Here is a 27,017-nt window from a genome sequence, read left to right as displayed (position 1 = left end):
AGCGCCTGCTGAGCAACGACTTCTGCTCTCTGAGCCTCAGAGTTCCCATCAGCACGTAAACCACAGGAACTCCCAAGACTGTCGTCACCGGTGTGGGTGACCACTTTCGCCTCCGCGTGCAACACGTGGACGCCATTGGGTAGAGGCTGCTGGCGCCCGGCCAGGTGGGCGCGGTGGGCGGGCGGCGGCCTAGTCCTGGGCCCCGAGCCCTAAGCGAAGGCCCGCTGCCGCCCGCCGCCGCCCCGCCCTCCCCCGGCTCGGGGCGGAGCCTCCGCCGGGCCGCCCCTTTATCTGCCCGCTTGCAGCCGGGATGCCGAGGGTTGTTGGGTCGCAGTCGGGCCTCCTTTTGCAACTCGGTTCGGTCGCAGGTACGGGGCTGGGGGAAAAGTGGGAGGGGCGGGCGGCGGGCAGAGGGGGCGCTCCCCGCGGGGCGGAGAGCGGGGAGCTGTGTGCAGCGGAAACTTGGGGAGGGAGTGGGAGGCTGACAGCGGGGATCGGCTGGAGTGGGGCGCCACTGAGGAGGGACTGGAGCAGGAAGGAGGAGCGGAGCTGGAGGGGGAGAGTCTCAGGGAGGAGTGGGAGGAGACTGGAGGAGAGGGGCCATCAGAGCCGGAGGGAAGCGCATCTGTGAGGGAGTGAACAGAGGGGCGAGCTGGCCTGGGAGGGCCGTGGTGTCTTGGAAAAGAATAGGCACGGAGCACTCTCCTTCCACTGAAGGAGGAATCTAGTGAGATTCTGGGGGCAAAAAGGGGCGTGAGTACCTGGAACTGGGTGATGTGAGGGGCTCCCAGTTGGGAAACCGGAAACAGTGGTAAGAGCGCTGCTGGGGTCAGAGGGGCTCTTGCTCCAAAGCAGTTTAGGTCCCGTGGGAGGGGGAGGCCTCCTTTGGAGTCGGGAGAGCATGAGGTTTCCTCCTACTCAGTGAGGGAAGCACTTGCCTCAAGACTATAGGCTTTGAGGACCTCTAGAGGTTTCCCTGGGGCATGCCACCGGCCCACCCCTCCACTCCGCCCCAAGCCTGGCGGGAGTGAGAGGTCAGGCCAAGGCTGGGGAGTTTAAGAGTTAGATGTATTCTCAGGGCCTGGCTGGCTGCTCCTAGGTGGATGTCCCATTAGAGAGGGACCCAGCCTCCCATCATGTGACTTGTGCCACCGCTGAGCCCCTTAGTGATAGGCTGCTTTTCCCCAGCCTCAGTTTCCCTGCCAAGAGGTCAGTGGTGAAACTGGTCAGTGGTAAAACCCAGGTCCCTTTTCTGTCCCCCTGGGCTGGACAATTGTACCTAGCTCACCCAACCTCTCTGGGCCTGCTTTCCTCCACCAGGTGCTTCCTTTTCCTCAGAACAGTTCTGAGTCTGAGATCCTAGGAATTCCTTTAAGAGTGATTTATTTCATGCTGATCACACTTTTCAGTACAAATGGAAGTCCAAAGTGCAGTTACAAAAAACAAAAGCGTTTTCTGTTCAGTTTTGGAAGACATGGAGGAACTTTTTCTTTAAACACATTGGGCAGAACTGGGGAATTGGTTTGCATTGAGGGAGGTGACCCAGTTGCTGAGATATCAAGAAGCCAGCCAGGGATGAAAACTTTGCTTGTACAATCTGTGGCCACCCACTGGGTGCCTGGGAGTTGACCACAGCAGATGAAGGGCAAGAGCACTGGTTTTGGAGTAAGATGTGCTCTGCCTTCCTGCCTCACTCCGGGGCTGTGACACCAGCTTAGCCACAGGTTCAAAGAGTTGCTGAGAGGGAGAGGTGAAATGTGTGTAAAAGTTCTTTGTAAACAGCAAGCCACTGTAAATTATTAATGTTAATGCCTAGTCTTATTAATAATATTTCAGGCTCTGCCATATTGTGTCATCCTTGTCAGGACCCCTCAAGAGGGTTTACCTCTGACAGCCCCATTGTTAACACTGGTCTGGCTTTTTTGTTATTTTTATCTAATGAGGTTAAACTTTGCCTTTCATGGCAAGATAAAGTTGTCTTTAAGGGAGTTGCTGAAACATCAGGGCCCAGAGAAGCAACAATGAATATTTTGCATGCCAGGAAGCAGGCAAAAGAGGAAGTAGAATTATAATCAAATGATACTTAAAAGACTTAGGTGTTATTTAGTTAGGCTATTAAGCTCCAAATGGGCAGGGTATTAATACCCTTAGGGGTTACCCTTAGCTGTTAATTAGCTGACTATTAGTTCTATGAGGGCGGTGTTTTAACTGCTTTGTTCACTGCGGAAGCTTCAGCTCTTTACACACAGTAAGCCTAAAACAAATATTGCTGGAATGTCTCAGGGACTGAAGGGCCGTTTGAAGTCATTGGTGAATTCACTCTGTCCTTTGACATTTGGAGAAACAGGGCCAAGAGCGGAAGGGACTTGTCCAGGGTCACACTGGGATTGAGTGGCTGAGTCAGGACTAGAATCCAACAAAGATAATGGAGCCTATGCTGTGCCAGAGCCAACACCTAGCTAGCATCTGTGACTTTGTTTTGCTTGAGGTAGCTATTATTATCCTCCGATTTCAAATGAAGAAACAGGCCCAGAGAGTTAAAGGGACTTTAGCAAAGTCACACAGCTGGTAAGTTCCAGACCTGAAATCCCATCCTCACATAAAAATGGGGACCTGGGTTCTCTTGAAATATCTGCCCGAGGTGAGTGGTAGATGCCCTCCCTGGGGGGAGCAGCTGTCTCCAGTTCTCCATGGTTACCACCTGGGTGGCTTCTCTCTGGGCTGGATTTTCCTGGGCCCAAGGGCATTTCATTTGTGTGGGTGAGCCCTGTCAGGGCAGGGAGCCTGTCTGCCTTGTTCACCATGTGCCCCAGCCTTGCAGCCTTGTGCCTGGCATATAGTAAGCACTGAGTAAAATCTGTGGAATGGGTATAACGCAGGGCTCTCCCACTCCAAAGCCTATTCACTACCCCATCCCCACAACTTGGTCTGCTGTTTTGCCCCCAGAGGTATCAGGGGGAGACCAGGAGGAACTAGGGGTGGCAAGCCTTGGTTGAGGAAGGAGGTGAGGAGGTTGACCTTGAGTTTAGAAAAGGGGAATGTGAATTGGGAGGGCTGGGGAGGTAGGAGAGGAGAAGAGGAAGGTGCTGCTCAGATTGACAGAAGAATTCCCACCTGGGCCCTGGAGATCCCAGTTCTGAAGTTCAGCCAACCCAGGAGCCTCCCAAACCTGCAAGACAGGCCCCAACCAGGCCACAGGCCTCTTGCATTACCTGCTAGCACAGTCTACCCCCTCTACCCTCCTGCTCCGGGATGGGGCTCCTGGGGCTGCTGAGCTTGAGGCCCTTTTCTCTGGGGATTTCACTTCCTAGCCACTTCTCTTGGGTCAGTGGGCAAGTGCAAATCTTCAGAGTCCTGTGAATCCAGAGAGGTTACTCTGAATAGTCTTTGCTGAGAACACTTTAATTATTAAACTCCAACCAAATTTCCCTGGTCCCTAAATGCATCCTCAGAGAAAGGTAAAGATTTAAAGAGACAGATAACTTTCTAAGGCCTCCAAATCCAGTGGAGCCAGCTATCGAGGGCTAAAAGGGACCGAGTTTTTTAGAGAACCCCAAGCAAATTTTTCAAGCTGGAAATATTTTAAGTACTAATACTCAGGCTGGGGATATTTCAAATACTACTACTCTTAATAATAATAATTACTACTACTATTAGTAATTAATACTAATAATAGGAATCATTTATTGAATCCCTAAACAGTGCTAAAACTGTTCTCATTAATTTAATCTTTGTAGCAATCTATGAGGTAGATAATATAATTCTTATGTGGGAGCTGAGGATCAGAGAAGGTAAGTCACTTGTCTTAGGTCACACAGCTAGTATGTTATGGAATCAGGAGTCAAACCTGGTTTGTCCAAATCTGAAGTCCATCTCGTTCACGAGCCTTTATAGTGTCTCTTTTCTCCTTGGTTCCTAACTTCCTTTCATTGTGATTCCCACTGAGTAGAGGACAGAAACCAGTCAAGTTTGCCTCACATTCATGAACCAGGCCCTGGACACCTGGTCTCAGCCCAGCTTTGCCCACCTTGCTGTGTGATCTTGGGTAAGTCACAACATTTCAGCTAGCCCTCGGTTTCCCCAAATGTTTCATGCCAAGGTTAACCACGAGCTTCCTTCTGCAGCTGAGGCCTGGCTAGGGATGCAGAGTTTAGCCTGGATTTGACCAACGTGGGAGTGGTGATGGAGGGAGGCGAGAGGGTGGAGGTTGTCGTTAGCCCCACCCTCTGGTGACATCACACCCTCTGGTGACATCACACAAGACCCCTACAGTCCCTGGAAGCCCCACCCCTAGTGACCCTCACCTGTGGAAGTGCCACCCAGTGCTTGGCATCTGGCGAATTTGCCCTGTTCCACAGCAGAAGTCATCAGCCCCCAGGTTCAAGAGAAATCCTTAGGTAACCCGTGCAATTAGGGAGACTTGGAGGGGGGGCCATGGAGGTGTACTGGATTGGGGTGGGAAGCCTGGAAAAGCCAGGTTCTGGCAGCCTGGTGGGCAGACTACTCAAAGGATGCCCTGAGGGTGCCCTCTGAATACTCACCCTCATCCTTCTGGCTCTTGCTAGACTCCTGCCCCTGCTTCTTTCCCCTGGATCCAGGGCCCCTTTCCATGGAGTCAGGAGATGGGAACTAACTCTGAAAATAGAGCTATTCAAATGGAATGGGGCCACTGGTCTAAAGGTCTAAAGGAAATAGGGCAACTGGACCTCTGTCATCCCAGTATGCAGCCTCTGGGTTCTGTGCTTAGGGCCCACTGTGTCTGGGGGAGAGGAAGGGGCTGCGAGTGAGCTATCACCCACCTGAGGAGGTAGCTGTGAGCCAGGGCTTCATTGGTGCAGAGAGAGTGGGTAACTGGTAACTGGGTGAGTCTGAGGTCCCTGGATGCAAGTCAGTTGCTAGAAGCCTAAGGAAATAATTTACGGGAAAGGACCTGGTTGCCTGCTTTAGACCAGTGTTTTCCAAAGTAGTTCTTTGGGATGCAGTTAGGTGTGACAAGAAGCAGGGCAGCAGGAGTGGCTGAGAGTATCTGCGCTCTGCAGTCGGGGAGCTGGGTCTGGATCCTGGCTCCATCTCTCTCTCCCTCTCTCTCTCTCTCTCTCCTTCTCTCTCTCTCTCTGTGTATGGCCTTGGCTAAGGAGCTCCAACCTCTCTGAATTTCACTCAACAACAAAATGGGCACAGTAATACCTACCTCACAGGCTAGTTATGAGAATTAATTGCAACAAGGCTATGAAGAGTGAGCATATAGTAAACACTTACTACATTTCAGCTAGCTTTATAATATAATCATTACTGGGAAAGGAATCCTTGGTCACGTAAGCTTGGCAAATGTAGGTTCAACAAAGTGAAGCAGGCTTCTTTGGTGCAGACCTTCTCCGAGCCTTTAATATGCTGTTATGACTTGGGAAGTTCTAAGAGTGGGATGTGGAGCATCGGACTGGACTTAACAGATCACAGGGACTCAGGAACTAAGGCACCATCGAATGTCATCACTCCCTGGTCTTTGCCCTCATGGTGGAATGGAAACATGGCTGGATTGGGCAACTCTGGGGAAGGCCTTGCTGTCTCTGGGCTCTTGTTTTCTCAATGTAAAACAAAAGAGCTGCGAGATGCTTTCAGAGGCCTTTTCTGGTCCCCTGAGGTTCTGAGTTGGGAAGACAAAGTTGTAGACAAGGGTAGAGGCCAGACTGTTGAGGCTGAAGCCCTGTCTCTTGGGGAAGAGAAGAAATCCAGTGCTGGCTCCTCAACCAGCAAGTGGGCCAGGGGAGTTCTTATGCTCTGGACAGAAGTGGCCCCACTAATTAGTTCATCAGCAAGGTCTGCTTCCTAAACCTGCCAGGCTGTCTGGGAATAGAAAGTAGTGGTGTAATGACATTTAATTCTTTCCTCCCTACCAGACGAGGAAAGGCCAGAGACCAGAGCTGACTCCAGAATGTAATGCAGGAGGAGCTCAGGGATGCAAATCAGGCTCGGGATGTGGAGGAGTGTGGGCTGGGGGCTTGTCTTGATGTCGCCTTTGCATAGCAAGCACATTGCATTTACTTGGACCATGTGCGAATTATTGGGTGGCTTTGGGGGTGATCACGGTGCTGCTGGTGGCGGGGAACTTGAGTGCAGATCTTCTTGCCACTTAGAATGACTGGTGCCAAGGAAGTTGCAATAAATATCTGATGAATGATGGACAGAGTACATCTGGCTGCTGAGTCCAATAAGCTTCTTGGGGGAGAATCTGAGGGAGGGGGGTTGTCTGTCTAGCTAGTTGTCTGGCTAGTTTTTCAACAGATATTTGATTTAATGAATGAAACAGTGAATAATGATAAGCCTGAATTAAGCAATTGGTACCAGGCAAAAGCAGTATATAATTATGAAATGATTAATAGTACTTGCCACCTTGTTTTGCAAAGGGCAGTTTAAGGAAGTGGATAAGATTGCAAACTGAGTTTATATCATGCCTCTGCCACTTCCTAGGCAAGGTACTTAACTTCTCTGTGCCTCAGTTTCCTTATCTGAAAAATGGGCATAATGATAATACCTATCTGATAGGGTGCTATGATGATTAAATGAGTCAAATATGCATAAAGTGCTTAAGACACTGACACATAGCACATGCTGTGTAAGCATTTGCTATGCTTTGTTTTCCTCTCTATAACCTCTACCATATCATGAAGTTCCTGAAGGCAGGGATCAAATTCTTGTCCACTCTCCAGCCCACTCCCACCTTTGGGATCCGGCACAGGACATGAGGCAGAGAAGGGGCTCAGTAAGTGTTTGCTAAATGAATGAATGAATGAATGTGTTTTAAATGCTAAATTGTATAACCCATTATAGATCTCCCACAGGGAGAAGTGAGGGGGCATTAAGGAAGTCCCCTGGAGGTGGCAGCTTGTACTGGTTTTAAAGGATTTCAGTAGAGGGAAAGGAAGTTGGCACAGGGTCTGACATTTGGGTTAGGTGGGAAATGAGGGTCGGAGCAGGTCATGGGGTCTTGAATGCCAGGTGAGGGGTTAGATTGGATTTATTTACAATTAGCAATGGTGGAAGGGCTGGAGAGGGGAACTTTTGAGTGAGGGTGTGGCTGAGGGAAAGGGCTGTTTTTATAGGATCAGTTGTTACTAGGGACTTTCGGGAAAAAAGTGGCTTTTCAAGTTGGGCCTTGAAGGCTATGAAGTATTATCAGGATGCTATTATGTTGTTTTTTCATTCAACAAACATTGAGCACCAGCTACCTGCTAAGCACCAGGGGTTCACAAAATAATAAGACAAACTGCCTGCCCTGGAGGAGCTCGCACTAACAATTTAATGCCCGTAAGAAGTATTATAATGGTCAAAGGATTGTAGGCACTCAAGTTAGAGGGGTCATCATTGGAGGACCTCCAGGGAAAGTGTCACAGAAGAAATGGGTTTTGAGGGATGAATAGGAGTTTGCCAGATGGGCAAGATGAGGTAAATGGCTCAGATGGAGGGAACAGCTTGTGCAGAGCTATAGACATATGAAACATCAGGCCCACAGTTTTGATGAGGCTGTGGCTGGATGTGAAGTGCACTGTGGTTGAGTAATAAGGCTAGGAAAGGTAGTAGGGACCAGATCATGTAGGGTGATGTAGGGTCAATGGCAGACCCTGGCCACTCTGAAGGAGCTAAAGGTAGAGGCAGCAGGTCTGTTAGCAAGATCATTCTCAGGTAAACACTGATGGCAGCATGAACACAGGAGAAAACAATGAGGGTTGCTGTATGGAGCCTGGACTGGAAAGAAGTAGGATGACATAGTGAGCCTCTTTAACACATGCCTCAAACATTTACTGAACACCTACTATGTGCCAGGCACTGTTCTAGGCACTTGGGATACATCAGGGAGAAGAACAATCATGAGTCAGAGCTGAGCTCTCCTTTAGGACAACTCCTCTCCTCTTAAACTCAGTGTAGGGATAAGGAGGTGGGGAAGAGCACAGCCCCCCAACTGCTGCTCACGGGGCAGGAGGGTGAGGACACCAGCCCCCTGACCTTGTTCGGGCCTCTCTCCCAGCTCCTCGCCCCACCCACAGCCATGGCCACAATGGTGGCCCAGAAGCTCAGCCACCTCCTGCCCAGTTTGCGGCAGGTCCACCAGATGCCTCGGCCGTCTGTGCAGCCAGAGCCTGTGTTCACAGTGGACCGAGCCGAGGTGCCGCCCCTCTTCTGGAAGCCATACATCTATGTGGGCTACCGGCCACTGCATCGGACCTGGCGCTTCTACTTCCGCACACTGTTCCAGCAGCACAACGAGGCGGTGAACGTCTGGACCCACCTGCTGGCGGCCCTGGTGCTGCTGCTGCGGCTGGCCATCTTTGTGGGGACCGTGGACTTCTGGGGAGACCTGCACGCCCTGCCCCTCTTCATCATTGTCCTCACCTCCTTCACCTACCTCTCCCTCAGTGCCTTGGCTCACCTCCTGCAGGCCAAGTCCGAGTTCTGGCATTACAGCTTCTTCTTCCTGGACTACGTGGGTGTGGCTGTGTACCAGTTTGGCAGTGCCCTGGCACACTTCTACTACGCCATTGAGCCCGCCTGGCATGCCCAGGTGCAGACCTTTTACCTGCCCATGGCTGCCTTTCTCGCCTGGCTTTCCTGCGCTGGCTCCTGCTACAACAAGTACATCCAGAAGCCTGGCCTGCTGGGCCGCACTTGCCAGGAGGTGCCCTCGGCGCTGGCCTACGCACTGGACATCAGCCCCGTGGTGCACCGCATCCTCGTGTCCCCCAACCCTGCCATGGACGACCCGGCTCTTCTCTACCACAAATGCCAGGTGGTCTTCTTTCTGCTGGCTGCCACTTTCTTCTCTGCCTTCATGCCTGAGCGCTGGTTCCCTGGCAGCTGCCACGTCTTTGGGCAGGGCCACCAGCTCTTCCATGTCTTCTTGGTGCTGTGCACGCTGGCTCAGCTGGAGGCTGTGACGCTGGACTACGAGGCCCGGCGGCCCATCTATGAGCCTCTGCACGCCCGCTGGCCCCAAAACTTCTCCGGCCTCTTCTTGCTTACTGTAGGCAGCAGCATCCTCACTGCATTCCTTCTGAGCCAGCTGGTACGGCGCAAACTCAATCTCGATCGGAAGACCCAGTGAAGGGGGTGGCAGCTGGTAGGGAGGGAGGTATAGTGGGGGCCCAAGGGTCCGGGCTTGGCTCCAGATGGGAACAAGGCCTGGTAAAATTGCTTGTGTCTGGCCCGCGGTGACTTCTGTGCGCACACCTCAGCTGCCAAGGGGGGCACTGGCCAGTCCTTGGATTTGAGGATTGGCTGGAGCTGCTGGGGTCCACTTCAGGGCCTACCCCAGCCCCCTGCCCTGGGAGAGGGAAAGAGAAAGATGTGGGCTACCCTGGTTTGCCTCCCCCCATTGCCTCTCACTTAGGGATGAGGATAGAGGATCAGCTGGGGCCAAGACCCTGGCCTGGGCCTTCCAGATTATCTGGGAGGGGGTGAAGTTGGGATTTAGGTCAGAGTCAGATCTGAGCTGAGAGACAGGGAAAGCATCAGCAGCTGCCCTCTACCCAGATTTCACTGGTGGATAGGGAAAGGATAGGCCCAAAATGTGTGCAGGATCTTACCATTCTTGAACCCCAGCCTGAAGTTTTGGTGCTGCAGAGAGCCCCCAAAGATAGAAGATTGTGCCAGGTAGAAATGGATCCCATCCAGTGCCCCATACCTCTTCAGTCACTGTCCCAGACAGTGAGCCCTGACCCTCCTAGCTCTGGCCTCAGTGTCCCACACACCCTGTTCCCAGTGTCTTTCCTGGTTCCCTTGTTCATGATTCAGTATTTATCCATTTAGTGTTTCTTGGGCCTCTGCTCAGAGGCAGGCCACTGACTGGGCTCCGTGGATCAATGCAGGATGGTAAAGACTTTAATATCAGAATGAACCGTCAGGGGAAGCACTGAGGAGGGAATAATTAGTGTTGCCTGGGACCCTCAGGGTCTGGGGTTGGGAAGGGTGAATAGGAGTTTACACGTGGAGAAGAGGAAGGGCATTCCAGGTAGAGGGAAAAACTTGTCCAAAGGCCAAGAGGTATGGAAGGAGGAGTTCACTGCGGCTGGAGTTAGGAGTGGTCTGGACTCTGATGTCCTGGATGCAATAAAGTGACTGTGATAAGAGCTGCCTCTTTGCTTTTTGTCTCCTATCCTAGAGAGGGAGCCCTGGTGCCCCTTGAACCTGTTCACTGTGTTGGAGGAGGTTTTCAGGGGGAGGCTGGGGGTGGGCATAGGGAGGAGGGGACAGATCTTGTCTTATCTTTGCCTGGGGGTGGGGTTGGGGTCTTATTCACTATATATGTGAACTTTTTTTTTTTTTGGTAGGAAAGGTGGGGCAGTTTTATTACTAAATAAGTTTTAGAAGTTAAAAGAATGTGTTTAAAAATATATAATTTGACAAAGATTTCACTTTTTGGTTTTTCAATCAAGGAGGATCTTATATGTTAACTTTTATGATATTGTTATATGTTAATGTTTACAGTATTGCCTTTTCCACAGTACATAAGCAATATATGGTAATATATGTACAGTGAAGGAAAATTAGGAAGTACAGGTAAGAAAAGCAAAAAAACCCTAAATGAATAAGAAATACCACTCCACTGCTAAAATATCCTGTTATACATATAGTACATCTATGGAGATTGTGGTTATGGTTGCCAGCATTTTTGCATTTCTGAGGGGCTCTCAGAATTTACAAAGTACTTTCACAAACCTTATTTGATCCTCTTTAAAATCCAAGGCCACACAGTAAGCGAGAAAATACTGAAAGCTAATTCTTGACTGCAAATTTTTAGTTTTCATTCTACTTAACGTTTTCTAAATCCTCTCCCATGAGGTTTCATAGTTATACTTAGCTTTTTGTTTCTTGTTTTGAATTACAAAAGTAATCCATTTAAGGTACCGTTGAGGACCCTAGCTTTTTGCAGTTGGCGGACCAGAGCCTCCTCTCCTCTTCCTTTTGAGATGTTCGTGAGGATTCAGCGAAAACCCTGAGCCCTGATAGTTATCACTAAGAAAGTCCAACTAACTCAGCAAAAAGAAAATGTGCATTCCTTGTGCAGTGTCACGAACGCGTTCACACAGCACAGTTCTGGAATACAACTTTTGAATGAGAAAACCAGCAAGAACGTGGCCTTGGTAACATTAAGCAGTCAGGCTGGCAGGGTTTAGGGAAGGGGCGGGGCTTGGGCCGGGGCGGAGCTGACGCTGGGGGCGGTGCCTGAGCGGGGGCGGCCGCGGCGTAGCTCCGCTCCCGGCGTTGGCGCGAGATTCGAACGTCGGCGGAGTCAGTTATGGCGGTTCTTTGAGGCGGCCGGACTCCCACTCCGTTACCCCGTTGTCTTAGTCTCCTCAGCGGCCATGAGGCGCAGAGGCCCGGAGGAGGAGGAGGCCTGCGGCGTGTGGCTGGACGCGGCGGCGCTGAAGAGGAGGAAAGCGCAGGTAGGGCGTTGAGGCGAGAGAGGGTGTTGGGGGAGGTGTTAGAGGCCCGGAGGCGTGAGAAGGGAGGAGTTTGGGGGGACCGGGATGTGATGTGGAGATGGAGTTGGGACCGAGAACGAATAGCTTTGGCGGTTCAGGGGAGAGAGGGGCTGGAGTCTGAAGAAGGTTGAAAAATGGGGTTTGGGAAGGGTGGAGAGAAAATGGGGGCGGAAGGCAGGCAGGCAGGCTGGCGGGGGGGTGGGGTGGGGTGTGTGTGGAGAGACTGGGGCAGCGAGGTTTCGAGGTGAGGGAAGAGGGTGGAGAGAAAATTTGCTCCGAGGAGCGTAATGCAGCAGACCCCTTAACTCGGAGTCCCTTCAAGACGGTAGCAGAGGCTGAAATACGGAGGGGTGGGTGCATATGCAAACTTCGGAAGTTCTCGCCCGGAGGTCCGTTTCTTCCCTACTTGTCAGGTTGCCCGCCATCTACCTGCCCAGAACATGTTACTTTAGGGGAAAAAATAGAAGAGACGGGGAGGGGAGCTGGCCTAATATTTATTAAGCATCCGCTGGGTGCCACATACTGTATTAAGTATTTAATATGTGTTATATGTGTCATCACCCTTATGGAAATGAGGAAACTGAGGTGAGGTAATGAACCCGGGTTCACCCAACTAGGAGAATTGGAAATCCCACCCAGGTTTGGCACATATGCAAGATTTTCTATTAGTCATTACAAAGAAACAAAAGTATGGGATAATAATAGTTAATGTTTATTGAGCATTTTAAGCTGGACACTGTGCTGAGAATTTGTTATTTGGTGCAATTCTATGTAGTAGTAATGTAATGGTACCCATTTTACACATGAAAAACAGGCTCAAAGCAGACACTAACAGCAGAGTTCTAGCTCTTAAGTTGCTTACAGTCATGTAGGGAAGAAAAGATGTACAGATAATAGCAATATGTAATTTATTGACTACTTTCTATGTGTCAGGCACTTTGCTGGGACGTTACATGCCTTATCAGTGGCAGGTACTCAAAATTCAATGAAGTAGGTACTGTCATTATCTCTGTTTTATATTTCTCATATATATTTGGTCTTTGTCTTTGGTTCTTGGCTCACAGCTCCTAAAACCCTTGGAATTTCCTGTGTTATGAGTGATAATGGTGTCTTTTATATTTAATGAGGTGACTTTTGGAAAGCCCTTAGGTAACCTAAGGATGGGCTGGTTGCCAGGAGAGCCATCCTTGTGATTAGAGGGTTGGAACTTTCACTCCCTCCATTCCCCTACCTCTAAGGGGAGAAGGGCTGGAGATTGAATTCAGTTGCCAATGACCATTGCTTAAATCAATCATGTCTATGTAATAAAGCCTCCATTAAAAACCCAAATGGACAGGGTTCAGAGAGTTTCCAGGTTGGTGAACATGTGGAGGTTCAGGGAGAGGGGCACGCCTGGAGAGGGCATGGAAGCTCCATACCCCTTCCCACATACCCTGCCCTATGCGTCTCTTCTATCTGGCTGTTCCTGAGTTATATCCTTTTATAACAAACCGGTGATCTAGCAAGTAAAATGTTTCTGTGAATTCTGTGAGCCACTCTAGCAGTTGAACCCAAGGAGGGGGTTGTGGGGACCTCTGATCTATAGCCAGCTAGTCAGAAGTATAGTTAATAACCTGGACTTGGGATTGGCGTCCTGAGTAGGAGGGGGTTGTTGGAACCCCTAATCTATAGCCAATTGGTCAGAAGCACAGGTAATAGATAGATGGATAAATAAATATATTTATGTATTTCCCCCACAAATGAGATTATATCAGACAGTTTGTTCTGCTACTCACCTTTCACTAAATATATGATGGAGCACTTTCCATGTGAGACATACGGGTTTTAGTATGGGTTTTTAAAAAGACCATTTTGGGACGTCCCTGGTGGTGCAGTGGCTAAGGCTCAGCGCTCCCAATGCAGAGGGCCTGGATTCGATCCCTGGTCAAAGAACTAGATCCCATGTGCCGCAACTAAGAGTTCACAGGTCGCAACTAAAGATCCCACATGCCGCAACTAAAAAAAAAAAAAAAAAGATCCTGCATGCCTCAAGTAGAAAACAGATCCCGCATGCCACAATTAAAGATCCTGCATGCCACAACAAAGATCCCGCATGCCGCAACTAAAACTCGGTGCAGCCAAATAGATAAATATTTTAAAAAGAAAGACCATTTTAATTTCCGTGATTTTCAAATGTGGTGTTTTAACTTTGTTGCCTCTATATTAAAATATTGGAGAAAATTTTTTAACAAAGGTTTTCCTGTACATTAAAGAGGTAAAAAGATTTAGCATTTGATTTGTATATTTGCTGTCTCTTAAGTGTATTATATTTAAAATGTCATTATAACTTAGAAAATAATTTCTGTTTCTTCTTCATCTATGATGCAGTTTAGTTCCCTGCCCTTGAGATATGTAGCAGAGAAGGAGAAGTGGACTTAACTAAGAGGGAGACAGAAATGCAAAGATATCAGAAATCTTGGCCGAGTCATCAGTGGTTTCTCCACCAGCCTTGGAGGAACACTGAATGCCACTCTGACATTCTGCAACTTTATTAACTTTCAGTCCATCAGCAAATGCTATGGACTGTGCCTTCAAATGTATTTAGAATGTCATCATTTCCTACTGTTTCTACTGCTGCCACCTGAGCCAGAGTGAGCCTTTGCTCACTGTTAAGTTTAAAACCATCTAGTGGTTTCTTACCTTCTAGTAAAAACCAAAATCTTTTTAATGCTCATAAGACACCATCTGGTCTTGTGTGCCCTCTTATGCCTTTTAGACCTCATCTACTCTTCTCTCTGCCTCTGCTCCAACCATACTGGCCTTCTTGCTGTCTTTCAAGGCAAGTACGTCTGTGCTTGAGACTTTTATATACTTGTGCCTGAAGTGCAAAGGGATTAGAGAGCCACATTGCTCTGCTCCTTCATTTGTTCGAACATCAACTTAACTGAGTTTTTTCTTAACCATCCTTTCCCTTATCCTCTACTCTCCATACTTCTAACTACCTTAATCTTGCTTTGTTTTTCTCCATAGCACTTTTCACCATCAGACATATTATATGCTGCATATTTACTTTTTCATTTATTGTCTTTCTTCCCCTACTAGAATGAAAGTTCCATTAGGCAGTCCTTCAGAAACTTTCTGGCATGTAATAGGTACTCAGTAAACATTTATTGAATGAGCAAATGAGTGAATGAGTTAATCTATCTGGTGGGCTTGGCTTTCAGAAATGCAAATGGAATGGAGCAGTGGGTGGCAGCTGGAAGGACTTTGAAGGGAATGCTAGTGAAAGCTTGAAGAGCTTTTTAGGAACTGTTTCTAGAAGTCTGATGACCTTGGAGGAGGCTTTGGGTGAGGGTTTAAAGGAAAGTGAGAAAAATCTTGGAAAGTGGTTACGCATTGACAAAGTTTAGCAACACTGTTGGCTGTAGTAAAGTGGAAGGTAGAAAATGTACCTAATGAACTGGATGATGTAGCTAAGGAGATTTCCAGGCAGAGTGTTAAAGGTGCTAGCTGGGTTTTTTTTTGGCTGGTTATAGCAGAAAGCTAGAGGAGAGAGAGACGCTGAAGGAAGGTCTGTTAAAAAGAAGCATAGCCTAGCTGGTTTTTGAAAATTCCCAGCCTCTCCAGGCAGCACACAGTGGGATTTATTTATTTATTTATTTATTTATTTATATTAAACTAAAAAAAATTGAAGTATAGTTGCTGTACAATATTATATAAGTTAAAGGTGTACAATATATTGATTCACAGTTTTTAAAGGTTATACTTCATTTATAGTTATAAAATACTGGCTATATTCCCTTTGTTGTACAATATATCCTTGTAGCTTATTTTATTTTATTTATTTTTTTAATAGATCTTTATTGGAGTATAATTGCTTCACAATACTGTGTTAGTTTCTGTTATACACCAAAGTGAATCAGCCATATGCATACGTATGTCCCCATATCCCCTCCCTCTTGAGCCTCCCTCCCATCCTCCCTATCCCACCCATCTAGGTCATTGCAAAGCACAGAGTTGATCTCCCTGTGCTATGCTGCTGCTTCCCACTAGCTAACTATTTTACATTCAGTAGTGTATATATGTTGATGCTACTCTCACTTTGCCCCAGCTTCCCCCTCCCACCCCATGTCCTCAGGTCCATTCTCTATGTCTGCATCTTTATTCCTGCCCTGCAACTAGGTTCATCAGTACCATTTTTTTCTTTTTTTTTGATTCCATATATATGTGTAAGAATACGGTATTTGTTTTTCTCTTTCTGACTTCACTCCGTATGACAGACTCTAGGTCCATCCACCTCACTACAAATAACTCAATTTCCTTTCTTTTTATGGCTGAGTAATATTTCATTATGTATATGTGCCACATCTTCTTTATCCATTCATGTGTCGATGGACACTTAGGTTGGTGCCATGTCCTGGCTGTTGTAAATAGCGCTGCAGTGAACATTGTGGTACAAGTCTCTCTTTTTAAAATTTATTTATTTATTTATTTATTTATGGCTGCGTTGGGTCTTTGTTGCTGCGCGTGGGCTTTCTCTAGTTGCGGTGAGCGGGGGCTACTCTTTATTGCAGTGTGTGGGCTTCTCATTGTGGTGGCTTCTCTTTGTTGCGGAGCACGAGCTTTAGGCGTGCAAGCTTCAGTAGCTGTGGCACGTGGGCCCAGTAGTTGTGGCTCGTGGGCTCTAGAGCACAGGCTCAGTAGTTGTGGCGCACTGGTTTAGTTGCTCCGCGACATGTGGGATCTTCCTGGACCAGGGCTCGAACCCATGTCCCCTGCATTGGCAGGCGGATTCTTAACCACTGCGCCATCAGGGAAGCCCACTTGTCTCTTTTTGAATTATGGTTTTCTCAGGGTATATGCCCAGTAGTGGGATTGCTGGGTCATATGGTAGTTCTATTTTTAGTTTTTTAAGGAACCTCCATACTGTTTTCCATAGTGGTTATATCAATTTACATTCCCACCAAGAGTGCAGGAGGGTTCCCTTTTCACCACATCCTTTCCAGCATTTATTGTTTCTAGATTTTTTGATAATAGCCATCATGACTGGCGTGAGGTGATACCTCATTGTAGTTTTGATTTGCATTTCTCTAATAATTAATGATGTTGAGCATCTTTTCATGTGCCTCTAGGCCATCTATATGTCTTCCTTGGTGAAATGTCTATTTAGGTCTTCGGCCCCCTTTTTTTTTTTTTTTTTTTAAAGGTGTAGGCTTATTTATTTATTTATTTGTGGTTATGTTGGGTCTTCGTTTTTGTACGAGGGCTTTCTCTAGTTGCGGCAAGTGGGGGCCACTCTTCATCGCGGTGCGTGGGCCTCTCACTATCGCGGCCTCTCTTGTTGCGGAGCACAGGCTCCAGACGCGCAGACTCAGTAATTGTAGCTCAAGGGCCTAGTTGTTCCGTGGCATGTGGGATCTTCCCAGACCAGGGCTTGAACCCGTGTCCCCTGCATTGGCAGGCAGATTCTCAACCACTGCGCCAACAGGGAAGCCCCTTCGGCCCATTTTTTAATTGGATTGTTTGTTTTTTTGATATTGAGCTCCATGAGCTGTTTGTATATTTTGGAAATTAATCCTTTGTCCATTGTTTCATTTGCAAATATTTTCTCCCATTCTGAGAGTTGTCTTTTTGTCTTGTTTATGGTTTCCTTTGCTGTGCAAAAGCTTTTAAGTTTGATTAAGTCCCATTTGTTTATTTTTGTTTTTATTTCCGTTACTCTAGGAAGTAGGTCAAAAAAGATCTTGCTGTGGTTTATGTCAAAAAGTGTTTTTCCTATGTTTTCCTCTAAGAGTTTTAGAGTGTCTGGTCTTACATTTAGGTCTTTAATCCATTCGGAGTTTATTTTTGTGTATGGTGTTAGATGGTGTTCTAATATCATTCTTTTACATGTAGCTGTCCAGTTTTCCCAGCACCACTTATTGAAGAGGCTGTCCTTTCTCCATTGTATGTTCTTGCCTCCTTTGTCATAAATTAAGTGACTATATGTGTGTGGGTTTATCTCTGGGCATTCTATCCTGTACCATTGATCTATATTTCTGTTTTTGTGCCAGTACCGTACTGTCTTGATTACTGTAGCTTTGTGGTATAGTTTGAAGTCGGGGAGCCTGATTCCTCCAACTCTGTTTTTCTTTCTCAAGATTGCTTTGGCTATTTGGGGTCTTTTATGTTTCCATACGAATTGTAAAATTTTTTGTTCTAATTCTGTGAAGAACGCCATTGGTAGTTTGATAGGGGTTGCATTGAATCTGTAGATTGCTTTGGGTAGCATAGTCATTTTCACAATATTGATTCTTCCAATCCAAGAACATGGTATATTTCTCCATCTGTTTACTTCATCTTTGATTTCTTTCATCAGTGTTTTATAGTTTTCTGAGTACAAGTCTTTTGCCTCCTGAGGCAGGTTTATTCCTAGGTATTTTATTCTTTTTGTTGTGATGGTAAATGGGATTGTTTCCTTAATTTCTCTTTCTGATTTTTCGTTGTTGGTGTATAGGAATGCTGGCGATTTCTGTGCATTAATTTTGTATCCTGCAGCCTTAACAATTCATTGATTAGTTCTAGTAGTTTTCTGGTGGCATATTTAGGATTTTCTATGTATACAGTGACGCAAACAGTGACAGTTTTACTTCTTCTTTTCCAATTTGTATTCCTTTCATTTCTTTTTCTTCTCTGATTGCCATGGCTAGGACTTCCAAAACTATGTTGAATAAGAATGGCAAGAGTGGACATCCTTGTCTTGTTCCTGATCTTAGTGGAGATGCTTTCAGTTTGTCACCATTGAGTATGATGCTAGCTGTGGGTTTGTCGTATATGGCCTTTATTATGTTGAGGTAGATTCCCTCTGTGCCCATTTTCTGGAGAGTTTTTATCATAAATGGGTGTTGAATTTTGTCAAAAGCTTTTTCTGCATCTATTGAGAGGATCATATGGTTTTTATTCAATTTGTTAATGTGGTGTATCACATTGATTGATTTGTGTATATTGAAGAATCCTTGCATACCTGGGATAAATCCCACTTGATCATTGTGTATGATCCTTTTAATGTGTTGTTGGATTTCTTTTGCTAGTATTTTGTTCAGGATTTTTGCATCTGTGTTCATCAGTGATATTGGTCTATAATTTTATTTTTTTGTGATATCTTTTTCTGGTTTTGGTATCAGGGTGATGGTGGCTTCGTAGAATGATTTTGGGAGTGTTTCTCCCTCTGCAGTTTTTTGGAAGAGTTTGAGAAGGACCAGTGTTTACTCTTCTCTAAATGTTTGATAGAATTCTCCTGTGAAGCCATCTGGTCCTGGACTTTCGTTTGTTGGAAGATTTTTAATTATGGTTTCAATTTCATTACTTGTGATAGGTCTGTTTATATTTTCTAATTCTTTCTGGTTCAGTCTTGGAAAATTGTACCTTTCCAAGAATTTGTCCGTTTCTTCGTGGTTGTCCATTTTAGTGGCATATAGTTGTTTGTAGTAGTCTCTTATAATCCTTTGTATTTCTGCGGTGTCAGTTGTGATTTCTCCTTTTTCATTTCAAATTTTATTGATTTGCGTCCTCTCCCTTTTTTTCTTGATGAGTCTGGCTAAGGGTTTATCAATTTTGTTTATCTTCTCAAGGAACCAGCTTTTAGTTTTATTGATCTTTGCTATTGTTTTCTTTGTTTCTATTTCATTTATTTCTGCTCTGATTTTTATGATTTCTTTCCTTCTACTGACTTTGGGTGTTCTTTGTTCTTCTTTCTCTAGTTGTTTTAAGTGTAGGGTTAGATTGTTTATTTGAGGTATTTCTTGTTTCTTGAGGTGAGATTGAATTGCTATAAACTTCCCTCTTAGAACTGCTTTTGCTGCGTCCCATAGGTTTTGGGTCATCGTGTTTTCGTTGTCATTTGTTTCTATGTATTTTTTAATTTCTTCTTTGATTTCTTCAGTGATCTCTTCGTTATTTAGTAGCGCATTGTTTAGCCTGCATGTATTTGTGTTTTTTACAGTTTTTTTTCTGTAATTGATTTCCAATCTCATAGTGTTGTGGTCAGAAAAGATGCTTGATATGATTTCAATTTTCTTAAAATTTCCGAGGCTTGATTTGTGACCCAAGATGTGATCTATCCTGGAGAATGTTCTGTGTGCACTTGAGAAGAAAGTGTATTCTGCCACTTTTGGGTGGAATGTTCTATAAATATCAATTAAATCTATCTGGTCCATTGTGTCATTTAAAGCTTGTGTTTCCTTATTTATTTTCTGTTTGGATGATCTGTCCATTGGTGTAAGTGGCGTGTTAAAGTCCCCTACTATTATTGTGTTACTGTCGATTTCTCCTTTTATGGTTGTTAGCATTTGCCTTATGTATTGAGGTGCTCCTATGTTGGGTCCATAAACATTTATAATTGTTATATTTTCTTCTTGGATTGATCCTTTGATCATTATGTAGTGTCCTTTTTTGTCTCTTGTAATAGTCTTTATTTTAGAGTCTATTTTATTGGATATGAGTATTGCTACTCCAGCTTTCTTTTGATTTCCATTTGCATGGAATATCTTTTTCCACCCCTTCACCTTCAGTCTGTATGTGTCCCTAGGTCTGAAGTGGGTCTCTTGTAGACAGCATATATATGGGTCTTGTTTTTGTATCCATTCAGCCAGTCTGTGTCTTTTGGTTGGGGCGTTTAATCCATTTACATTCAAGGTTATTATTGATATGTATGTTCCTATTACCATTTTCTTAATTGTTTTGGGTTTTTGTGGGTCTTTTTCTTTGCTTCTGTTTCCCACCTAGAGAAGTTTCTTTAGCATTTATTGTAAAGCTGGTTTGGTGGTGCTGAATTCTCTTAGCTTTTGCTTGTCTGAAAAGCTTTTGACTTCTCCATCGAATCTGAATGAGATCCTTGCTGGGTAGAGTAATCTTGGTTGTAGGTTTTTCTCTTTCATCACTTTCAGTATATCCTGCCACTCCCTTCTGGCCTGCAGAGTTCCTGCTGAAAATTCAGCTGATAACCTTATGGGGATTCCTTTATATGTTATTTTTTTCCCCTTGCTGCTTTTAATATTTTTTCTTTGAATTTAATTTTTGTTAGTTTGATTAATATGTGTCTTGGTGTGTCTTTCCTCGGGTTTATCCTGTATAGGACTCTCTGTGCTTCCTGGACTTGGGTGACTATTTCCTTTCCCATTAGGGAAGTTTTTGACTATAATCTCTTCAAATATTTTCTCATACCCTTTCTTTTTCTCTTCTTCTTCTGGGACCCCTATGATTCAAATGTTGGTGCGTTTAGTGTTATCCCAGAGGTCTCTGAGATTGTCTTCAATTCTTTTCATTCTTTTTTCTTTATTCTGCTCCTTGGCAGTTATTTCCACCATTTTGTCTTCCAGCTCACTTATTCGTTCTTCTGCCTCAGTTATTCTGTTATTGATTCCTTCTAGTGTATTTTTCATTTCAGTTATTGTGTTGTTCATCTCTGTTTGTTTGTTCTTTAGTTCTTCTAGATCTTTGTTAAACATTTCTTGTATTTTCTCAATTCATGCCTCCATTCTATTTCCGAGATTCTGGATCATCTCTACTATCATTACTCTGCATTCTTTTTCAGGTAAATTGCCTATTTCCTCTTCATTTATTTGGTCTTATAGGTTTTTACCTTTCTTCTTCATCTGTGACTTTTTTTTTGCTGTCTCTCTTTTTTTTTAATGAATGGGAATATGTTCTTACTGGTTGTTTGGCCTGAGGCTTCCAACACTGGAGTTTGTAGGCTGTTGGGTAGAGCTGGGTCTTGGTGCTGAGATGAGGACCTCTGTGAGACCTCACTCTGATGAATAATCCCTGGGGTCTGAGGTTCTCTGTTAGTCCAGTGGTTCCGACATGGAGCTCCCACTGCAGGAGCTTCGACCTGACCCCTGGCTCCTGAACCAAGATCCCGCAAACTGCGTGGGGTGGCAAAAAAATAAAAAAAAAAAAAAGAGAACAACAACAAAGTTAAAAATAAAATTAGACTCAGAAACTAACAGATATGTTAGAAAGAATATAAAAATAAAAATATAGATGAATCAACAACCGGAAGGTACAACAGTACCACAATAGTAAAAAAGAGGAGGAGGGAAAAGAGAAAAAAACAAACAAAAAAGAAAGCCAGGGAAAAGGCCTTGGCTGTGAGGAGTGAGGTTTGGGTGGTGGACAGGGCCTATGCTTAGGACCCACAGGGCTGGCAAAGTCCCTGGGGGCTGTGGGGGGTTGAGGCTTAGGCTCAAGGAACAGAAGGGGCACAGGCGTTCCCCCCCACACCTGGTCTCAGAGGGTGGGGGACCTCACTTGGGAGCCCAGCAGGCTTCCTGGGCTCGAGTGGGTGAGGCAAACGGTCTCCTCTCCTCTCCTGCTCCTCCTGTCCTGGAGGGCTCCTCCTGTCTTGGAGGGCCCCTCCCGCCTGCCTCTCCTGTTCTCCCCTCGGCCTTCTTCCTATGCCCCCAGGACCCACGTGGCCTGGAGAGGGCTTTGGAGGGCAGGGGACCGGCCTGGGAGCTCAGCGGGCTCCTGGGCCCGAGTGGGCAGGGCAAACGCCCTCCGCTCCTTTGTCGCTCCTCCCGGAGGGCCCCTCCTGCCTACCTCTCCTGATCTCCCCGGCCTCAGGGGTGCCAGTCCTGTCTGGCCTCCACTTCTCCTCCCCCATCTGTCCCCCCACGTCCTACTGGTTTACTTGGGGGTTCCTCCCGTCTCATTGGGTGTCAGGGTTTCCCACCAATGGCCAGCAGCCACCCTAGTTGTGGGGAGACGCTAACTCGGTGTCTTCCCACACCTCCATCTTCACTCCACCTTCTGTAGTTTATTTTATATCTAATAGTTTGTACCTATTAAGCCCCTACCCCTGTATTACCCATCTTCCCCTGCCACTGGTAACCACTAGTTCTTTGAGTCTGTTTCTTTTTTGTTACATTCACTAGTTTGTTGTATTTTTTAGATTCCACATATAAGTGATATCATACAGTATTTGTCTTTCTCTGTCTGACTTGTTTCACTTAGCATAATGCCCTCCAAGTTGTTGCTGCAAATGGCAAAATTTCATTCTTTTTTATGGCTGAGTAGTATTCCACAGTATGTTTGTATGTATACATACATCGTACATACCATGTCTTCTTTATCCATTCATCTGTCAATGGAATGGTGGGCTTTTTTTTTTTTTGCAGGAAGTTTTAAAATTAATAGTTCAGTCTCTATCTATTCAGGTAGAGACTTGAAAAGATACTCAACATTTTTAGTCATTAGGGAAATGCAGATCAAAACCAGAATGAAATACCACTTCACACATACTAGGATGGCTGTAATCAAAAAGACTGATAATATCAAGTGTTGACAAGCATGTGGACAAATTGGAACTCTCATAAATTGCTGGTGCACATAAAATGGTGTAGGCAGTTTGGAAAATAGTTTGGCAGTTCCTCAAAATGTTAAACATAGTTACCATATGACCCAACAGCTTTACTCCTAGGCATATACCCAGCGGACATGAAAACATATGTCTACACAGAAACTTGTACATGAATGTTCACAGCAGCATTTCTCATAATAGCTAAAGAGTAGAAACAACCCAATTGTCCATTAATTGATGAATGGATAGATAAAATGGTGTATCTATACAATGGAATATTATTTGTCAATAAAAGGGGAATGAAGTACCTATACATGCTAAAACATGGATGAACCTCCAAAACGTGCTCAGTGAAAGAAGCCAGTCACAAAAGACCAATATTGTATGATATATGAAAGGTCTAGAATTGGTAAATCCTTAAGAGACAGAAAGTAAGTCAGTGGTTTCTTGGGACTGGGGTAGGATGAGAATGGGGAATGACTGCTAATGGATACAGGGTTTCTTTTGGGGGTAATGAAAAATACTCTAAAATTAGATTGTGGTGATGTTTCCATAACTCTGTGAATATACTAAAAAACACTTAACTGTATACTTAAATGGGTGAATTTTATGGTAAGTGAATTATATCCCAATAAAGCTGTTAAAATAGAAAGGCTTTGTGGAAGGTGGCATTTGAGGCAGACCTTAAAGCAGGGGTTAGATACTGTTGGAAAGCAGTGGAGGTGAAGTAGGTATTCTAGGGACATTATGAATAGTGGCATAGTGGCAGGAAATATAAGAGATGTTTGTGAAACAGCGGGTGAAAGTTAGAGAGTCCCCAGGACCACCCTCACTTCTGACACCCAACTCCACGTTTGCAGGTATAGGTGTTACCAAATCATGTTTGTTTGCCCAGTGCACAGCAAGCCAAACACTGAGACACCAAGGTTTGCAGCAGAGAAAATGTTTATTCAGGAGGCAGCCAAGCTAGGAGACTGGGAGAACAAATCTCATGTCCACCTCCCCGAAGATAGGGTTTAGGGATATTTATGGGATAAATAGGCAGGGTAGTTCGAGGTGTGCGGAAAGGTGATTGGAGGTAAGAGAAGTGAGGTAATCAGTGGTCTGTGCAGGTGTAGTCAAGCTTCATGGCTCTTCATAGGATGCGTGTTCAGAAAATTGTGGCATGTTCTGAGGGTGGAGTTTTTGGCCCTCTGGCATCAAAAGGTCATCCATTGGACACTCACACAGGCCCATTTGGATGGTCAGTGGTTTCAACTGGTCTGAACTGGGCAAGAACTAGCTCCAAGTACCTGAAAAACAGCTTAAGCAACTGTTAGTGTAGTGATTCATACGTCAGAGGTGTTATCTGTAAGGAAGCTAGTGGGAATTTATGTCTATCTTTTTATCTATTTATCTATCTTGGCTACTGACTGTTAGCTATATGGGTTTTTTAAAAAAAATTTTTAAAAGGGATTCCTCTTTTTTTAAAAAATTTATTTAATTAATTTATTTATTTTTGGCTGTGTTGGGTCTTCGTTTATGTGCGAGGGCTTTCTCCAGTTGTGGCGAGTGGGGGCCACTCTTTATCGCGGTGGATGGGCCTCTTACTGTCGTGGCCTCTCTTGTTGCGGAGCACAGGCTCCAGACGTGCAGGCTCAGTAGTTGTGGCTCATGGGCTTAGTTGCTCCGTGGCATGTGGGATATTCCCAGACCAGGGCTCGAACCCGTGTCCCCTGCATTAGCAGGCAGATTCCTAACCACTGAGCCACGAGGGAAGCCCTATATAGGTTTTTAAATCAACTAAAAGCAAGGGATTAAAAGCAGGAGAGGCAGGTTAGGTTTGGCAGGCCTAATCAGGTTAGCCCTCTGTTTCATGGGGGAGGAAAAATAATATTCCCTCTGCCCTCCTAGGTTCTTGGCTGAGACACTCCTGTAATAAAAGACAAATTAATGGGAGAAAAACAAACAAGTTTAATAACATATGTCTCCTTTATACTGGGAGATACCCAGGAAAACTGACTAACTACCATAAATGGCCCAAGCCATCACTTTAAATAACATCTCCAACTAAAGACAAAAGATGTTGCGGGGTTGGGGAAGGCCAGTTATGGGAGGTTATTAGGAAAAGCACAGTAAACAAGGGTAAGGTTGTTATACAGATTTAAGCCTTTGCCTTCTCTGTTGATAAGAGTTTCTAGAGATGTAGAGTCATCCTTCTCTTCCAGGTACAGAGAGGAGGACACCCTTACAAATGGAGATTTCCCTTATAAATGTAAATTTCTTTTACAAAAGGGTAACTTCTTGGTTTTCAGAGCTTCTCCTGTGTATGCTGTTTCTTAAAAATAATCAGCCTAGGACTTCCCTGGTGGCGCAGTGGTTAAGAATCTGCCTGCCAATGCAGGGGACACGGGTTCGAGCCCTGGTCCAGGAAGATCCCACATGCTGTGGAGCAACTAAGCCTGTGGGCCACAACTGCTGAGCCTGTGCTCTAGACCCCACGAGCCACAACTACTGAGCCCGTGAGCCACAACTAATGAAGTCCGTGCATCTAGAGCCCGTGCTCTGCAACAAGAGAAGCCACCACAATGAGGAGCCTGCACACCGCAATGAAGAGTGGCCCCTGCTCGCCGCAATTAGAGAAAGCCCACGCGCAGCAACGAAGACCCAACGTAGCCAAAAATAAATAAATAAATTAATTAATTAAAAAATATATAATCAGCGTAAAATAATCCTTATGCCAAACAGACATACTTTAGGGCGGCAAATTTTGCTCCCCTTCAGGGGTCCCCCAAACCATTGACAGGGTTGATAATTTACTTAGAAGTACTCACAGAACTCACTGAAGGCTGTTATACTTATGGTTATGGTTTTGTAAATTGTTGTTTTTAGTTAAGGTATAGTTGATTTACAATATTATATTAGTTTCAGGTGTACAACAGTGATTCAAAATTTTTATAGATTATACTCTATAGTTATTATAAAATATTTGCTATATTCCCTGTACTGTACAATATACCCTTGTAGCTTATTTTATACATAGTAGTTTGTGTTTCTTAATCCTTTACCTGTATCTTGCCACTCCCTCCTTCCCTCTCTCTACTGGTAACCACTAGTTTGTTCTCTTTATCTGTGAGTCTGTTTTGTTGTTGTTGTTGTTATATTCACTAGTTTGTTTTACTTTTTAGATTCCACACATAAGTGATAGAAAACAGTATTTGTCTTTCTCTGTCTTACTTATTTCACTAAGCATAATACCCTCCAGGTCCATTCCTGTTGCAGATGGCAAAATTTCATTCTTTTTTATGGCTGAGTAGTATTCCATTGTGTGTGTGTGTGTGTGTGTGTGTGTGTGTGTGTGTGTGTGTGTGTGTGTATTTTGGCCGTCACGTGGCTTGCGGGATCTTAGTTCCCCAACCAGGGATTGAACCTGGGGCCATGGCAGTGAAAGTGCTGAGTCATAACAACTGGACCGCCAGGGAACTACCCCATTGTATGTATATGTATGTGTGTATGTGTACATATATATACACCCCACATCTTCTTTATCCATTCCTCTGTTGATGGACAGTTAGGTTGCTTCCATATCTTGGCAGTTGTAAATAATGCTACTCTGAACATTTGGGTGCATGTATGTTTTTGAATTAGAGTTTTCATCTTTTCCAGATATATGCCCAGGATTGGGATTGCTGGATCATATGGTAGCTCTAGTTTTAGTTTTCTTAAGGAGCCTCCATACTGTTTTCCATTGTGGCTGCATCAATTTATATTTCCTCCAGCAGTGTACAGGGGTTTCCTTTTCTCCACATCCTTGCCAACATTTGTTATTTGTGGTCTTTTTTGTTTTTTTAATTAATCAATTTATTTATTCTTGGCTGCGTTGGGTCTTCGTTGCTGCACACAGGCTTTCTCTAGTTGTGGTAAGCGGGGGCTACTCTTTGTTGCAGTGCATGGGCTTCTCATTGCTGTGGCTTCTCTTGTTGCAGAGCACGGGCTCTAGGCACGTGGGCTTCAGTAGTTGTGGCTCGCGGCCTCTAGAGCGCGGGCTCAGTAGTTGTGGTGCATGGGCTTATTTGCTCCATGGCATGTGGGATCTTCCCAGACCAGGACTCGAACCTGTGTCCCCTGCATTGGCAGGCGGATTCTTAACCACTGCGCCACCAAGGAAGTGCTAGATATTTTATTATTTTTGATGTGATTGTAAATGTTTCCTTAATTTCTCTTTCTGATAGTTCATTGTTAGT

The 27,017-nt window shown here is 45.2% G+C and overlaps 2 protein-coding genes across 5 annotated transcripts in view; both read left to right on the top strand.

Annotated features, from left to right (window-relative positions):
- The first annotated feature begins 288 nt into the window (after positions 1-288).
- Positions 289-10,121, top strand: PAQR7 (progestin and adipoQ receptor family member 7). Of its 2 annotated transcripts, none has more exons than XM_059915995.1 (2): positions 289-368; positions 8,024-10,121. In XM_059915995.1, exon 2 carries the CDS (start codon positions 8,045-8,047, stop codon positions 9,095-9,097), a length of 1,053 nt encoding a protein of 350 aa, XP_059771978.1. In that variant the 5' UTR covers positions 289-368; positions 8,024-8,044; the 3' UTR covers positions 9,098-10,121. The 2 variants fall into 2 exon arrangements, with proteins under 2 accessions (XP_059771978.1, XP_059771977.1); XM_059915994.1 differs by lacking the exon at positions 289-368 and adding an exon at positions 4,027-4,045.
- AUNIP (aurora kinase A and ninein interacting protein) overlaps positions 306-27,017 on the top strand; it is a 41,755-nt gene continuing 15,043 nt past the window's right edge. The window contains exons 1-3 of one of the 3 annotated variants that reach the window (XM_059915991.1): positions 306-368; positions 3,950-4,045; positions 11,344-11,438. In XM_059915991.1, coding sequence (XP_059771974.1) covers positions 311-368; positions 3,950-4,045; positions 11,344-11,438 — 249 coding nt within the window. In that variant the 5' untranslated portion in view covers positions 306-310. Of the gene's footprint in view, positions 369-744; positions 812-3,949; positions 4,046-11,343; positions 11,439-27,017 lie in introns of those variants that run through there. The other 2 variants (XM_059915993.1, XM_059915992.1) reach the window with 2 other exon arrangements.

The sequence above is a fragment of the Balaenoptera ricei genome, chromosome 1, assembly GCF_028023285.1.
Source record: "Balaenoptera ricei isolate mBalRic1 chromosome 1, mBalRic1.hap2, whole genome shotgun sequence".
Classification (NCBI taxonomy): Eukaryota; Metazoa; Chordata; class Mammalia; order Artiodactyla; family Balaenopteridae; genus Balaenoptera; species Balaenoptera ricei.
Note: the sequence above shows the minus strand (reverse complement) of the source record. Positions and strands in the feature narration are given on the sequence as shown.

What these genes read in the sequence shown, in the direction of transcription:
- PAQR7 (XM_059915995.1), top strand. Translation starts at nt 8,045, where the DNA reads ATGGCCACAATGGTGGCCCAGAAGCTCAGCCACCTCCTGCCCAGTTTG.